At 46.8% G+C, this 17743-nt stretch overlaps 1 protein-coding gene across 1 annotated transcript in view; it reads left to right on the top strand.

The window, feature by feature from the left end:
• MYO15A (myosin XVA) overlaps positions 1-17743 on the top strand; it is a 1716372-nt gene that overhangs the window by 1057924 nt on the left and 640705 nt on the right. Inside the window, exons 44-45 of the mRNA XM_086939741.1 lie at positions 5059-5180; positions 15792-15851. Of these exons, the coding sequence (XP_086795867.1) occupies positions 5059-5180; positions 15792-15851 (182 nt within the window). The remainder of the gene's footprint in view (positions 1-5058; positions 5181-15791; positions 15852-17743) is intronic.

The raw sequence follows: 17743 nt of genomic DNA, 5'->3' as shown, positions 1-17743 counted from the left end.
CGTTAAGAGACTCAGCAAGTTGACATGTCCGCCACACTGAAGTAGACGCGTCCGCCATTCAGGTCCAAAATACCGGTTTCCACGTCAACAAACCCCAGTTTTATAATCTCAAAGCACTAGAAGTTTCTGAGAGGATATCTTCTGCACCAAGGAAACGTACTAGAGTTGGCAACTCTCCATGCAAGCATTCCAAAGGCAAAAGAGTTCTCACGTATCCTCCTGCGCTCCCACATGTTCAAGCTCCTTATCTAAACAAAGCTTGAGAAAGTAGAAAACAATCTCCAAAAGTACAGAAAACAACCTTGAATGTTAATAGCCTAAAGAACTTGAGTAATCTGTGGGCACGCCTGTGTGCAAAGCTCGAGCTAGACAGAGTCAGAATTTAAGATGGCATGAGGGCATGTCAAAGCCAATAGTAAGATCTTCCTAATACTTCCCAATATACAACACAATGCAAATTTGTGCACCACTGCCATAGCAGTACACACTTCATCTCACAATGTACAACATAATACACATCTGAGTACTGCTGCTTATAACACTAAACTTCAGGACTGAGAGGTACATTTCACACATTTCTCTCAAATGCACATCCCACACACTTTGTTCCTGGCAAGGCTGTTCCACTCTGTGAAAGCATTCCCCCTCTCTAGCTACAAGAAGACACGAAAGAAATCTTCAAGGAAAAATGCACATGCAGGAAAAATTATGTTGTACTTTCAAGCCGGGGTAAATTAAAATTCTAAAAGTCAATTGAAACAATGGTAGTCAAAGGTTATCACCTGGTCTCAATACATGGTAGTGCCTCTGGCATAACAGAGCACTCCATTGTTTTCAATGGAGCTCCCAACATTCCAATGTTCTAATGTATATTAGCTCCCCATGAGGCTTTTCATGCGCTTCCAATAAGCTGTTCCCATCTGTTCCCATGTGTGAGCTATGGGAATGGAGAGGAGTCCTAGGGGACCCAACACAACGTGACCTACCTCCCTCTTTCCTGCCTTCCTCTGCACAACTCACCTAAAACATATAATAAAATGAATGCATACCTAGCATCCTGGTTACCCTCCCATGCCCCACTGACCTGTCTGCCCTCCTTCCTTTAATACATTATAAAAGTGTATACCTGATGTCCTATCACTCTCCCCTACTCCCTCAATTGCTCCAACTCCCTAAATGTAGCAAACATACCTTTTGTCCTGTCATCCTCTGCCACTTACCTTTAACCTTTTCTGACGTTCTCATGACTCCTCACCCTTCCTGAATGAGACATTGGGGAGCAGGCAATGTGCTTGTATCAGCTCTGTCAGAACCACGGGTTACACAAATAGAGGCAGTGGAGAGGGTGTATGTCTGCAGCACAGTTCACCTGCTTTTCTCCAGCTCCCTCAGAAGTGGAATTAATCAGGGAAAATAGTTGATCATGTTCCACCATTCCTCCACCTACTCTGGTTGAGGTATTGGTCCAGGTCCCTGGTCACCTGGATCGTGTGGAGGAAAACCAGGGAATTGACCATGTCTCCTGATGATGGTGCAAACAATATACATGATTTTTTGTTTTATTATGTTGTGAGGCTAAAGCAGTGAATAAAAGGAACTATATTCCCCTGTAGTACACAATGGTATGATTACCACTCACTTCACAGTCCTGAGTAAACACACGGGATGTAGAGTCTATTAGCAGTGACATTGGAAAACCATTCAGGCCCAGTACATTCAGCCAGTCTTGTCAGTTTGGTAGTCAGTTGACCTGCCACAAAACATGGTCTGGGTTTGAGGGTGGTTCCACCTAATCAAATGGGTTCACATCTGTTTCTGGAGGTCCTCTTTCTGTAGAACATGCTTATTCATGCATTGAAACTCTTTGTTGTCATTGACCTCCTCCAGGGCCACCATGCACAACTTAAACAACATGGATGTGGTTACAACTGAGGCCCTTAGAGAATAAGGACGTGGGTAATGCTTGGTGGCCTCATTTAAAGACTGTTGGAACTTATTTGCCACGAAAGAATATAAACAGCATCCTCTAAGCCTTTAGCTAAAACCCAAAGGTGGTAATGTGAGATATGAAACAACAGCTGAGAGATCCTACAAGTCCAACAAGAAAATACCCAAGCTGCTAGTTGGCTGAGAACATCATCAAGACTCAAGAGTAGCAGTGTCAGGCCTGCTGTCAAAGTAGACTGCAGGGCTAGAATCTCTACAATAGAATTCTCAGCCAACAACTTGGGAGAATGATCTGTCACACAATACTCTTAACACTTTTTTTAAAGGAAGTGAGATTTGTGATGGAGAGAGTGAAATAAAACAACAATATTTAATGTAATTGTGCATGACATGACCAACTTGACCAACTTTCCGACAGCCTGGAAATCAACCACGAGACAGACCCATGGAAAATCTACTGCCAAACATGACACAATATATGAAATGCTCTTTAATTTTGTCAGATGGCATAACCATATATGTAAACATTGTCCAAGACCTCACTGTGCTTCATGGGTCATTCTCAAGCAATAAACATATACTTGCCAGAAAAATAATGCCTTATGATAAGAATAGTAACAAATATGTGTATTTTCCCCTAAGTCCCATAAGTGATGGCGTAAGGCTAGGACTGCCTCCATGCCAAAAGTGTTTTATATAATACATTCTTTATTCATAGTATTCTAATTCTACAAGTTTAAAGTTTGCAGTCTCTTGCACAAAAAAACTCCTGCATTCAGGAAACCTGGCAACACCATGTATTTTTAATAGAGAACCACACTGAATGCTTTATGGGGTAGTTGCTTGCATTGACAATGTTTTTTTTAAACATGCTGTATTGCCATATTCCAATACAACAGTATACTAATTGTTCGGATTTCTAAATATCACCATCATGGCCAAAAGGCGAGTGACACAGTACATCCATCACACTTCCCATCATAAGATTTTCACACTGAGATTTATATCTAGTCTCAATTATCAATGGGCTACTAGTATGCAACTAAATCGAGGTACAGTTGCCAGTTAATGGAGTCGTCTGTGGGTTCCCTCCTCTCACCGTTGCAGGTATTTTTGTTGTCCAGTGTAGTGTTTTCCACCCTTACTGGTTTCCTCAATAAGACTTCCGTTATACCTCTTGACCTCCATAATAGTGGTATGCATTTTGCTCCTAACTAAAGGGTTGGTAGTTCAAATTTCTGTTGTTTGATCATCTTCTTGCTTTTGGACAAAAGCTTCAGGCCCACAGCCTAACCGTCATCTGTTGACTAACCCCCCCTGCCCCGCCCCACTGCGCTTACCTGAATGGACCCCCGCTGATTAAGTCAGTGTCACACCTACTCCCACTCAGGCTCCAGTTATGCCTCGTTAATTCCTTCTCAAGCGCAATTGTCTTGTGATGTGACAGAACAGCATAGGAACTCCCAAGACTGCTTGTTGTCAATTTTGTTTTAACTGGATGGGGTGACAAAGATCTTTTGTAACTATGTAACGAGAATAAGGGCCATTTGTATCAAAAAGACATTTTGCGATTCTCAAATAGCAATTTTTTGCGAATTGCTATTTGAGAATCCCAAAATGCTATGTATGTAGGATTTGCAATACATTTTGCGAATCCTACATATTCCTTAATTGCAAATCTCAAATTGCGATTCGCAATTAAGGAATACCTCCCCATTCATTCCTATGGGCCTAGAGCCCATAGGAATGAATGGGAAGACATTCTCAATTTGTGATTCGCAATTTGCGAATCGCAAATTGAGAATGCAATTTCAAGGGTTCAGGGGTGTCCAAAGGATACCCTGTTGCACCCCTGAAATAAGCATGGGTGCACATGTGGCGCACACACATGCCCTAAGGGCATGTATGTGCTTCACATAGCACTTTGAAAAATGCAAAAAAGTGCATTTTTCAAACAAATCGCAAATTACCACCAACTTGAAGTTGGTGGTAAGTTGCGATTCCTTAAGGCGAAATTGCACTTTTTTGGTGCTTCTTACATTGCATTTAGGAATCGCAAAATTTGAGATTCCTTATATGCAATCGCAAAGTAAGGAATCGCAAATTTTGCGATTCCGTATTTTGCACGCACATTTGCTACATACATACCATTTACCACAAATGCGTTCGCAAAATGTTGGCGTTTGCGAACACATTTGTGCTCGATACATATGGCCCTTAGTATATTCTTTTGATCAGTTAGGTCAGTTAAAAGCACCTACTTATTGATGTCATTCAGACATAATCGACTGTTGCATTGTTTGCACGGTCTGCATCCTGAAACATCTTCAATAGGATGGTGGCTGTTAGTGCCCGCACATATTCTGCCAGGCCTAGAGTATGAATGGGAGTAGATGCAATTGTGTATTTGTCACCTTCCGATCCTCAAAAGTCTGCCCAGGAATCTCTGCGTGAGGCTTAAGCTATCAAACTATAAATTGGCCCATGAAAATGATTCATGTGTGATACAGCCCTCCTGTTTCCATGACACAGCCTTAGGTTTTATGGCTGATTCTCACTCCTGCACCAATACATCCATTAACTATTCCATCCAATTATTTGCACAGCTCCTAGGGAATCTAGCAGCATGTGCTCATATGTAGAACACCTCAGGTGATGGTGTCATTTTATTTACAGAAACTGTCCCAAGTATTTTATTTAATCCTATTTATTTACCAGATATAACGTATTGGGGAGAGGAGGAGTATTATTGATTACTTTGTGCAATTTGGAAATAATCAAGAAAAAGACAGCCATTTTTTCATTAAAAACTGAAATTGCGTCAATATTATTAGATTAATCATAGAATCCTCCTACGAAATTATTAGAGGTGACAAGTGGGACATTACTTCCCAAAATCGTGCTATGCAACTAGTCAACCTGCTATCAATTTTATACGAAGTTGTGCAAAGAAAAATGTCTATTGGATGGCTGATCATGTTGTCTTGACTTTTGACCTGCCCGTTATCAAAAGAAGGAACAGTTTCTTACCATTGTTGGTTTGCTTTGCTGAATATGACTTCAGAAGAGTTCAAGATGATGTTCATACTTTCCTCATACCCTACATTTTAGTGACTGTCTCCCGGGTGCTAGAGGCCGACGCAGAACAGATCCAGACACAGCTGCATCGCCAGTACAGTGAAGAATATTACACCTACAGCAACGTGCCTTGGAAAATATACATAAGGAAAGAGGTAAGAAGGCAGGCAGACCAAGCTGACAACTGTTAAATCACAGTAAACCTAAAGTCCTCAGACCATTCAGCAACTACAAGTATGCGAAAAGGAGTTTAGACACAATAACCCTAAGTTTGAAAATCCCGGACCTGCCATTGTATTTTGAAAATATGTTTCCTCTGCAACATCATACGTCATACTTTTAGAGTGACTTCTTTTGCAACTTTGATTGTCACTTCCTATCACAGAACATAGAGCAGTGCCCCATGTGATCAGGTAAGAAAGCCTAATGAACTCTAGGATTCCATAGCCATTCATTGGCTGACCTCCAGGTGTGCCTGTTTCCTTCCTTTGTAGCACCAAACACACAGCACACAAGGAAGCTCACACAGCAAAGGAAAATGTGGGCCCTCTATTCTTCCGCTCTCTAAGATATCTTACATAGACCCAAATCAATTTGGTGTGTAATTCATTGGTAAGGTTGTATTGTGATATTTGCCTTAAAAGCGGAGTCCATTAAATGTTTCATCCCTCTCTCCATAATTTATGTTTGTAATATAAGGATCTTTCATTTCAGAACCTAACCAGCCTCTCTTTGCTGGTTATGCTCCGGAATGCACAGAAACAATGCTATGCTCTCCCTATATGATGTTAGAATCAGCTCCATCAATGTTGCATTGACCTTTATGAAGCCCTTATGTTACTGGATAGAAAACATGATTCATTATTATGGCTATGCCTAATCAAAAATGTATTTACACATCAGTTCTACATTGGATTTCATACTTGGGGTGCTTAAGATCTCTGTTATCCTTGCACTGGATGCAGGGTCACCACCTTGCTGTCCTCCACTCATATCACTTAGTACGATGTCAGAGAAAGCCTTATGTACTCATTGCATTCAAAAACCCTAACAGCCCATATTCAAGATTCTGGACCTGTTGTGATCTTGCAGTTGTTTGTGAGTGTCTTCTGCATTTGATATAACTAGTCCCTGCATACATAAACATACATAAACATGTTAATCTTGGGGGAGCGTCCAACATATTTCCCTATTCCTCGCTTGTTTACGATCGCTAACATTACACTTCTTTTTAGGGGATCTGCAACACTACTTCAAAGCTAAAACCTGGGATGGGTAACATTGATTGTATGTTTGCATGTTTAATAAATAGGGCCCATTTGGGCAAAAAGCCTTGGCACTCTTCTTGGCACATATAGGGCATTGCTCAGACATAACATTGGAGATCTCCAAAGCTCTCTTATTTTACTCCTCGTCCCAGCGTAAGCCTCCTCCTATGCATAAAAAGTCATGCTTCAGACTGTTATCTTGCCATGAATGACTAAGGTGCAAGTCAGAGAGGGCAAATAGAGTCTGGGTTCTGCAACAACCCTGTTTAAGTAGCTGTAACGCCAGTACTCATCTACTTCCAATAACACTTTCTCAATAAACTTCTTCAAGCATGTTCAATCAGAACTCTCTTGATCAACCAATATGGGAATCACCTGTATAAATAATCCTGATCCGTGGAGGCAGGTCAGGCAGAACTCTAGGAAAAGGGGTTATTATGAATAGCTCCTATTCGGCTTAACGTACAGCTTCACAATTTCATAGCCATAGATTTTAATAGGCTGATGGTACCTTAAAATTGTTTTTGTTGAGTTACGTAATCTAAGAGTGCAGGACTTTTTGCCTTTCAGACATTTATGTAGATGCTTTCTCAATGCCAATGTGACTAGATTGTCAGCAGATAATGGGGGTCTTACTCTCTGACAAAATCCAGGAGTAGAGTGTTGTTTCAGACCCTATATGTCATCCACCCTATAGGGTGTATACAGATCCAGGGTTTCCCTTGGGGACTTGTGGGGTGGCACCTTTATCAATATCAGGTGATATTACAAATGGGAAGCAGATCTTGCACCTGTGCATGCTACAGTCATGAGCTTAAGATGGGAGGGTTGGAAATCTGTCTGATCACAGACCCCCAAACGTTATTCACTGTTTTTCTGTGAATAACCTTAGAGATGCGATGGGGAGGTGCTCTCTAATTGGTGACACATATGCAGTCTAAACCAAACGAAGGCCCCAGATATGCTGTTGGCTTATGGAACCAGTGTCTTAATTGTGGAACAATCCCTAATGAGATTGCTAAAGCCTACCAGGGAATAACGCTATCTAGAAAAAACAAGTGGTTAATAAAAGTGAAATACGTTCTCACACATATCAACAGGTCCCAGGGAACATACAGCCTTCATATCTCATCTGTCTTTTTGTTTAAAGAGTGGGGCTCAACCCAAGTCCTAGATGCCAAATGCGGACCTTCAAAATATATGATCGACCAGGAATCATAAACAGGTCTGAGGGCGCACATGTGCAAGCCTGCTAGTGTCTGGTTTTGTTAAATGTACAAGTTATCTGCTGTTCAGCTGCTGCTATCATTGCCAGATTTGCTCTGGCTTATTTCAGAAAGCATCACGTTTAAGGATTTCTGGCCCTTTAAGGATCCAGGGGAAAACAAAGTTAAAGTCTAATGCTTAGGGTCGAGTCTTCTATGTCGCAAAATAGCTAATTGATCCCTTCTGCATTGATAAAAACGTAGGCAAAATTCCTATCACTGCTGAAACAACACTTATGAGCCCTAAATAAGTACACTTATGGTGATGGAATATGGCCTGGGTATGTCTGATCATGCCTTCTGCATAGAGGTTTTCAGAACCTGCAATATATAATATGTGTAGAAGAATATTTATATTTTGGATCATCTGTTTTTTTATGCATCTTCGCAGCAGCATAGCAGGCATAAATTGACGGGCGTCATCATTGTCAAAATTGCATTTATTGGGTTGGTTCAGTTTCCTTGGATAGAACATGTCATAAATAGAAGGAATTTCGAGTTCATGTTTAAATTGGAGTAAAAGGAGTTTGAGCGAGGATCTCAGATGGGCCATTCCACAAAGAATGTTAGCAAACCCAGCTGGAGCAATGATGACTAAAGTTTACAGTATGATGTAAAGCCACAGCAGAGCTCTTAACATCTTCTCCAAAGAAGCTTCAGAATTGAATGTTCCTATAGAAGCTTCAGTAAAGTATTTCTTGGCCCTAGGCAACCTCTGTGGAGTCTGTGCGTGTGGCTTGAAACCTAAATATATGGTGATACACCTCCATTCCCTTAAAAACATAGTTTTGGAAGGGCGGTTCCACAGGAGGGGGTGGGGGTTAGGGCAGAGGGGGGGGGGGGCTGGGCGTTGGCACAGGAGTTCATGGGTTGGGGGGGAAAGGGTGGGAACCAGTATGTCGGAAGGGACAGGGCTTACATATGCTGCATGATGGAATGATACAAGATATACTTGGCAAACACTATCCACTGACTCCAGGATGGCAAAAGCTGTCTTAAAAATTCTAACATTAAATGTGAAAGGCCTTAACAACCCCATTAAGCGGAGAGCAGTGTTATCATATCTAGAAAATTCGGGGCAGCCATTTGTTTACTTCAAGAAAGGCATTTACTTTCTAAAGACTGGCACAGGATGAGGTCCTGAGCGTTCCCCCAACAATTCTTTTCCTCAACCCCTTAGAAAAAGGCAGGTGTTGCGATTCTGGTGGCTAAACACTTCCGTGGTCAGGTCAAGGATAAAGTGGGGGAGATTAAAGGTAGACTGTCAGCCTATAGTATTAAGGTGGGGTGCCGCAGATAACGGTGGGGTCCCTGTATGCACCGAACACGGGGCAGGAGCCCTTCCTACGAAATGCCCTTTCGGAAGCATTGCGCTCCTTTGAGCCCCTTCTACTTCTGGGTGGGGACCTTAATTTAGTGATGGATACAGATAAGGATAGGTTGGGTCACAGGTATGGCAGCACAGGCGCTATCTCGGGGACAGGTAGGGAATAGATACAGCAAAGAGGGTTAGTGAACCTGTGGAGGGCTAAGCACCCAGGGGCATCACAGTACACTTTCTACTCTCATGTACATCACACCTATGCCAGACTGACCATTTTATAGGTTCCTCAGAGCTGGAGGCCCGGGTCGTTGAAGTGAGCATCACTCCGGCGGCCATCTCTGACCATGATGCTGTGAAGCTTACGCTCAAGGTCCCTAATGTACGAAGGCCCCCAGGTAGGTGGAGGCTAAGGGAACCCCTCCTGCAGCACGCGGAAGTGGCCCAGCAAATCCATAAGTGCATCACTGATTATTTGGCGGTCAATGATAGTCCTGAGATGCCAGTGTCGGCACTGTGGGGGGCATTGAAGGCGATGGTACGGGGCGAACTCATTGCGGTGACAGCGACGGAGTCCAAGGAACGTAAAGCTAAGCGAGAAGTCCTCACAGCCCAGGTCGTCGAGCTGGAGCGGGTCCATAGACGTACAGGGGCCCCCAGGGTCTGGAAGCAACTAAAAGCGGCCAGGGCTCAATTGGCAAGTCTGGACACCGACCGGGCCGAATACGCGTTTCTCCGCCTGCGACTTACTTACTATGTAGGGGGGAACAAAACTGGTCGCCTCCTCGCAAGTGCATTGCGGGCAAAGGTCCAACGCTCAAAAATTCTAGTCTTACGTACTGTGGACGGGGACGAAATACGAGACGAGGCGCAGATAGCGGAGGCATTTAGAAACTATTACGCCTCACTGTACAAGGCAGACACTGAAATGGGGCATACGCCGACACCTATCTGAGAGATGTTGCTAATACAGCGCTGAATTCAGCGAAAGCCCTAGATGCCCCAATCCGACTTGACGAGGTGGTTAGGCCCATCTCCTGCCTCAAACCCCTAAAATCGCCAGGCCCGGACGGTTTCTCTGCCAGATTTTTACAAGGCTTTCTGCCCGCTGCTCGCCCCGATACTCACGAAGCTTTTTAATTCATTTCAGGGCCCAGGCTCCATCCCGCCTCACATGCTGGAGGCGGAGGTCAAAGTGCTGCCAAAGCCGGATGCCACGCAGTGCTCTGTGTTCAGACCAATCTCTTTGCTTAACCTCGATCTTAAGCTCTTAACGGGTGTGTTGGCCTCGCGGCTTGGGCCTTGTCTGCCCAGGATTATAGAACCAGATCAATCGGGCTTTGTCCCCAGCAGACAATGTAGTGACAATACCAAGCGATTCCTTCACCTGATTGATAAAACCCACTTCCAGCAATCAGATTCGGTCCTCTTTGCCATTGATGCTGAAAAAGCGTTTGACCGGGTCGATTGGGGTTTTTTACAGACGCATTTTGGAGTAGGGGAGCGCTTCCAAGCATGGGTTGCAAGCCGTTACCATCGCCCCCAGGCACGGGTCCGCCTGAGCGGCTTATGCTCTAGTCCCTTTGAAATTCAACTTGGCACCAGGCAGGGGTGTCTCCTTTCCCCTCTCCTATTTGCGCTTTACGTCGAACCACTGGCACAGAAAGTGCGAGACCACCCGAACATACGAGGCATAACATTCGGCGGGGAGCCACATTCCATAGGCCTGTATGCTGACGACATTCTGGCGGCTCTTGACCACCCTGAGAGTTCTTTACCAGCCTTCCTGGAGGAGGTGGAATCCTTCGGGAAAGTGTTGGGCTTCCGGATGAACAGAGGGAAATCACTGATCCTGCCGCTGGGTAAGAACGCACGCTCTACCCATGACACATCAGTGTACGGGGGGGGGTTTATCAATGCAGTCACAACTCCCATATCTGGTTATCACCCTTACACCGTCCACAGATCGGACGACTGCGCTCAACTATACTAATGTCACGACGCAGATTCAAAAAGACCTGGCACGCTGGACTAAACAACCGCTCTCCCTGTTAGGGAGGATTGCAGCGGTGAAAATGTCGGCCCTTCCTAAGATTCTTTATATCTTTCAGACTATTCCAGTGTCCCCTCCGGCCAGGACCATTGTGAATCTACAATCAACACTCCAGCACTTTACATGGGGGGTGGGGAGAGACCACGCCTGCACAAACGAATAGCATACAGGGAGATGGACGAGGGGGTTTGGGGATTCCCAATCTCCATTAATACTTTCAAGCAGCGCAACTGCGATATTTAGTGGAGTGGTACAGGCCAGAATCAGAGAAGAGGTGGCTCTTCCAAGACAGGGCCATGGCCCAAACATCTCTGTGGAAAATACAGTTTCTCCGCCGCTCTCACAGGCCATGTTACCTCCAGCACTCGCCCATTACATGCACCACATTGAGAGTATGGGGCACGGTTGCTGTCAAGCGTGAACTCACAACCTTCCCCACACTGCTCACCCCTTTATTGGACAACCCCGAGTTCCCCCCTGGCACTGACCCCAGAGCATTCCCACAATGGCGAGGAGCTTGAAGAATATCCTCTTGACGGGGAGCCAGTGCAGGTTTCTCAGGTGGGGGGGGGGTGTGGCCGTGTCCTGGTACATCGAGGATCAGTTGTGCCGAAGCATTTTGGATGCGTTGTAGTCGATTGATCAGCTTGGTCAGGGCTCCCGCGTAGAGGGCGTTTTCGTAGTCGAGTCTGCTGCTGACGAGGGCCTGGGTGACTGTCTTTATTGTATCTGTCGGGATTCATCTGTAGATCTTGAGGAGCATGCGGCGGGTGTTGAAGCAGGAGGAGGAGATGGCGTTGACTTGCTTGGTCATTGAGAGCATTGAGCCGAGGATGATTCCCAGGTTGCGTACGTGGTCGGTGGGGGTCGGGGCGGCACCCAATGCCGTTGGCCACCGGGAGTCGTCCCAGGCTGACGGGTTGGAGCTGAGGATGAGGACCTCCATCTTGTCCGAGTTCAGCTTCAGACGGCTGATCTTCAACCAGTCGGCGACAGCCTTCATTCCTTCATCGAGGTTGGTTTTGGCGGTGATTGGGTCCTTGGTGAGGGAGAGGATCAGTTGAGTGTCGTTTGCATAGGAGATTATGTTGAGGTTGTGCTGTCGGGCAACGTGTGCGAGCGGGCCATGTAAATTTTGAACAGTGTCGGGCTGAGGGAGGATCCTTGGGGTACGCCTCAGATGATCTCTGAGGATTCGGAACGGAACGAGGGGAGGCGGACTCTCTGGGTTCTCCCGGAGAGGAAGGAGGTGGTCCATTCCAGTGCCTTGTATCGGATCCCTGCGGCGTGGAGGCATGCGCGTAGTGTGCGGTGGCAGACGGTGTCGAAGGCGGCGGAGAGGTCTAGGAGGATGAGTGCTGCAGTCTCCCCGTTGTCTAGCAGGGTCCTGATGTCGTTGACGGCAGCGATGAGGGCGGTCTCTGTGCTGTGGTTGCTGCGGAACCCTGACTGGGAAGGGTCCAGGATTCTGTTCTCTTCGAGGTATCGGGTTAGCTGTCTGTTAAGGATTTTCTCAATGACCTTGGCCGGGAAGGGGAGCAGAGAGATGGGTTGGAAGTTCTTGAAGTCTATTGGGTCTGCCTTTTTTGCGGAGGGCGTTGATCTCGACGTGTTTCCAGCTCTCTGGGATGGTCGCGGTCTCAAGGGAGAGATTGATGATGTTGCATAGGTGGGGTGCGATGGAGCTGCTTGCTTTGTTGAAGACGTGGTGCGGGAATAGGTCTGACGGAGAGCCGGCGTGGATTGTGCTCATGGTCTTGATGGTGTCATTGACGCTCACACTGGTCCAGGCTAGCAAAGGTACGTGGTCAATGGTGTGCAGAGGGTCTGTTGTGTTGCTGTCTATTGGGGCTGTCTGGGTGTTGAAGCTGTCGTGGATGTCTGCTATCTTGCGGTGGAAGAATGTGGTGAGGGAGTCGCACAGGGCTTGCGACGGCGGGATGTCGTTGGTGTTGGAGCTGGGGTTGGAGAGTTCCTTCACGATGTTGAAGAGCTCCTTGCTGTCGTGTGCGTTGTTGTCGAGGAGGTCTTCTTGGCAGCCCTGATGAGGTGGTGGTGGTTGCGGACGGCGTCCTTGTGTGCTGCGTGGCTGTCTGGAGTTTGTTCACTGTGCCATTACTTCTCTAGTTTCCGGCAGGCTTGCTTAGAATCTAGGAGTTCTGGGGTGAACCAGCAGGTCCTCTTGCTGTGTCTCTGTGGGGGGGGGGGGGGGGGGGGTGTTCTTCAGCGGGGCAAGGGTGTTGGCGCAGTCCTCGATCCAGCGTCTGAGGCTGTGGGCAGCGTTGTCGGTGTTGGAGGGTTCGGTGGGTGGGCTGAGAGCGAGGTTTGTGTGTTGTTGGTCTTCGGTGATTTTTCTCCAGCGGCGATGGGGGATCTGTTGGGTGCGGTGGTGTGTGGTGGGTTTCTGGAAGGTGAAGTGGATGCAGTGGTGGTCGGTCCAGAGGAGTTTGGTGGTGTGGCTGACGGAGACATGCGGGCTTGAGGAGAAGATGGGGTCGAGTGTGTGGCCGGCGGAGTGGGTGGGCGTTGTGACAAGTTGTTTTAGTCCGAGGTTGGCGAGGTTATCGATAAGGGTTGTGGAGTTGTTGTTGTTGTTGTTCTTAAGGTGAAAGTTCAGGTCTCCGAGGAGGATGTAGTCGGTGGAGGTCAGGGCGTGCATGCTGATGAAGTCGGCGATGGAGTCGCTGAACTGGGGGTGGGGTCCTGGGGGGTCGGTAGACGAGGGTGCATCTGAGGGTGGAGTTGGGGTCTGTGCGGATCTGGAAATGCATGTGTTCAGCGGTGCTGAGCGCGTCGTTGGTGCTAGTTGAGAACCTGATGCTGTTCTTGTGGATGATGGTGATTCCTCCTCCGACTCCGTTATTGCGGTCTCTGCAGGTGATCTTGTAGCCGCTTGGGATGGCTATGGCGATGTCGGGTGCAGAGGAGTTGTTCAACCAGGTCTCTGTCAGGAAGGCAACGTCTGGGGAGGTTGTGTTGAGCAGGTCCCAGATTCAACGGCGTGTTTGCGTGCGGAGCGGGTGTAGTAGTATGCATCTGAGGTGGTTGAGGTCTTTCTTGGCGGGTTGTTCGTCGGCTCTGTGGCTGGTGTAGCTGCAGTTCCGGCAGGTGAAGGGACCATGTGTGCGTTTCAGGGCAGCCTTGAAGCAGCTGTGGGTCCATCAGGGGTTGAGAGCATGCAGAGTGCTGGCGTCGTAGTGGCGGCGGTCTTTGTGGCGGGGGCAACGGGTTCTGGCGCTGGGTGCGGTCCAGGCGCGGGCTGGCGTAGACAGGCTTGTCGTGCCCCAGCGTCGCAGCTGCACTGCGGCCGACATGTGTGGGGAGGTGGGAGTGAGGAGCAGCTGGGAGGCGGGAGGCGGGGCAGCGGCGGGGGCGGAGCCGCAGGCGACGCAGCGGCGGGGGCGATGAGGGGTGACGCAGCGGCGGGGGCGATGAGGGGTGACGAAGGAAACAGAAGGCAAAAGGGCACAACAATTGAGGGAGAAACGAGTGGCAAAGAGGGCAAAAGGTCACAAGTAAGGGTAGAAAGGTTACAAAAAACGCGGGGAAACAAGTGGCACAGAAGGCAGAAAGGTCACAGAAATGCAGGGGCAGCTAAGCAACAGATAGCAAAAACAGGCAGAGAGACACGGGGGCCGCGAGGGGAGCAGAAGGAAAAACCGGGCAGAGAGACACGGGGGCAGCGAGGGGAGTAGAAGGGAAACCGGGCAGAGAGACACAGGGGCAGCGAGGGAGAGAACGGGCACAGGCGGTGCTGTGCGGAGGGGGAGCGACCTACTTGGAAAGGTCAAGGGTCGCTCTCCTCACCTCGCAGCGGCCAGCTTATATGGGGAGGTGGGAGGGAGGAGCAGCTGGGAGGCGGGAGGTGGGCAGCAAATGGGCAGTCAGGGGGGCGGGGCGCAGGGGACGCAGCGGCGAGTGGCGACGAAGGAAACAGAAGGCAAAAGGGCACAACAATTGAGGGGAAACGAGTGGCAGAAAGGTCCCAGGAAAGGGCAGATAAGGTCACAAAAAACGTGGGGAAATGAGTGGCACAGAGGCAGAAAGGTCACAAGAAAGGGCAGAAAAGGTCACAAAAAACAGGGGGAAAAGAGTGACACAGAGGCTGAAAGGTCCCAAGAAAGGGCAGAAAATGTCACAAAAAATGGGGGGAAACGAGTGGCACAGAGGCACAAAGGTCCCAAGAAAGGGCAGAAAGGTCAGAAAAAATGGGGGAAACGAGTGGCACAGAGGCACAAAGGTCACAAGAAAGGGCAGAAAGGTCATAAAAAAAACGGGGGGAAACGAGTGGCACAGAGGCACAAAGGTCACAAGAAAGGGCAGAAAGGTCACAAAAAACGGGGGAAACTAGTGGCACAGAAGGCAGAAAGGTCACAGATATAATGAGGCAGCTAAGCAACAGAAGGCAAAAACGGGCAGAGAGACACGGGGGGAGCGAGGGGAGCAGAAGGGAAACCAGGCAGAGAGACACAGGGGCCGCGAGGGAGAGAATGGGCACATTCGGTGCTGTGCGGAAGGGGAGCAACCTACCTGGAAGGGTCAAGGGTCGCAGTGAAACATTCAAGCAGTTGTTCAACAACTGGGTCAAAATGTGTTTAAAATCTTAACTTTTCACTCTCATTGGAAAGCAGAGGGCTGTGATGCTTATGAATTCTATTGCAATGATGACATAATAGGGCACCAGGGGTTTAAGATGCAATGGGATGATTCAGTCTGTGTGCCGAATATTTGTTTTTGGATCATAAACGAACAACTTGGAGGTTAATCAGTATCTGCATAGGGGTGTACATGTGTACTTTCCCTTCCTGATGAGCGATAACCCTGCTTTACTTTCTGAGTTCCCCTTTTCTTTATTGTAGGTATTTTATCCCAAAGACAGCTTCAACAACCCCTTGGTGCTGGACCTCATCTTCAAGCAGGTGAGTCTGCAGTGTTACAGTGTAGAAGTGATGCCTGATTTACACCTACTGCCTTTGTCTGTTTGTTATACTGTGAAATACCTGAGGCCATTAAAGGAAAACACATTTTGCGACTTGCAAAATGGAATGTACAACAGTGTCTCAGAAACTGTTTGCGATTCCTAATGGGGTCGCAAATGATCTGCCTCATCAATATTCATGAGGCAGGTCGCAATTTGCTACCCATTGGGAATGATGGCCAGCATTCGTAGGGATGGTGTCCTGCGGGGGTCAGCAGACCACCATGTCTGTGATGGCTTTTTCAATAAAGCAGGTTTTCGGGATGAATTTAAAAAAGAAAAATTAAACTTTTCATGTTTTGAGAGTAGGCAGTGGTCTGTGGGACCACTGCCTACTGTTAAAAAATATTTTCACATCCCTTCCTGTTTGTGAGTGGCTTTCCACCTATTTGAAGTAGGTGGTAAACTGCAAGTGTTTTGCGATTGCAAATACAGTCGCAAAACACATTCTGATTCGCTTTTAGGAAGGGATGCCTTTGGCATGCCCCTTCCTCATAGCGACTCACAAACACTATTTTGCGAATAGCGTTTGTACATTCCAACACCCTTTTTGCGGTCGCAAATGGGCCAATTCCCGGTTTGCGACCGCAATTTGTGTAAAATCCAAGTTAGACATTCAAGTATGTCTAAAAGATGGTTGATAACATATACTATAGGGGTGTTTGAGATAGTCAATAATTTGTCACTGAGATTGCCTCTATCGATTCCCTGGCTTACAAATAATGCCAGGGAAACAGGGTCTAGCTTTATTCCTTAGTTGAAAGTTGTGTATAAAGTGATGTTGAAATACTGCAATATTCTCCCACCTCATCCACACCCAAAATGTATTAACCAGGCGATGCAAGGCTCATGTTGGATACAGGATGGCAGGACAGCTGTGCAGCAGTTCCTTTCGGTGTCTTCCTGTTCAGAGTAATAGGCTGAGCTTTGTGCACATTTGCTTAACTCAGTAAAATATATATTCATAATGACTCCTACCCCTGAGTGTCTTCCATTACTATTAGTAATCTGGAAATGTGTTGATATGGAGACATAATGACTCGCTTATGTTTCAGGGAAAATACAGTCTCTCCATGAAATGCTCCATGTTAAGCACTGACAGGCTCGGTGCACCAATGAATGAAATAGGCCCCAGTCATTATCTGTTTTCCACAGTTGCAGGATAAGGGATCTTGCTACTAGGGCTGCTATAAATAAGGTTTCATCATGGGCAGAGAGAACAGAGAACAGAAGAGCAACCAAAAACCGCAATAGATTCGTTAAACGAGATTTGGGCATCTATTGTGTTTCTGAGATATTTTTCAATATCCTTCCATGAATTCCGTATTTTTGAGCATTCCCATATAATGTGTTTCCAGTTGCCCTTTTCCTCACATCGAAAGCACTTATCTTCTACTTGGGGATATATGTTATGGAGAAAAGATGGTGTTCTATAAATCAACCATTTGGAGAAAAATTGCATCTGTTTAAAATTAGCACCTCGGAATATAGTTTTGTTATATTTATTTAATTTATCCCAGGTTGATTTATTAATCTTTATGTCTTCTCTTTTCCTCCATCTGTCCCTGATCTTTTCATACAGAGGGGGTGATTTGTCCTCGTTAAAGGTTTTTATCCGAGTACTAATCTTCCTCTGTATGGGACCATTTAGGGCTTCGCTTATAGAGGGTTTGTGCAATAAATTACCCATATCTAATTTGGACAATATAGCATAAAGTCTAATAAAGGACCATTTTAAAATTGTGTTAGAATGTTGAAGCCCCATTTCAATTTCTTCACAGGTTTTCCAACTATACCCCGCAATGAAATCCTGGATTTTATCATATCCATTTT

Source organism: Lissotriton vulgaris, chromosome 10, assembly GCF_964263255.1.
Source record: "Lissotriton vulgaris chromosome 10, aLisVul1.2, whole genome shotgun sequence".
Classification (NCBI taxonomy): domain Eukaryota; kingdom Metazoa; phylum Chordata; class Amphibia; order Caudata; family Salamandridae; genus Lissotriton; species Lissotriton vulgaris.
The sequence above is the reverse complement of the archived record's forward strand: the minus strand, read 5'-3'. Positions and strand labels throughout refer to the sequence as shown.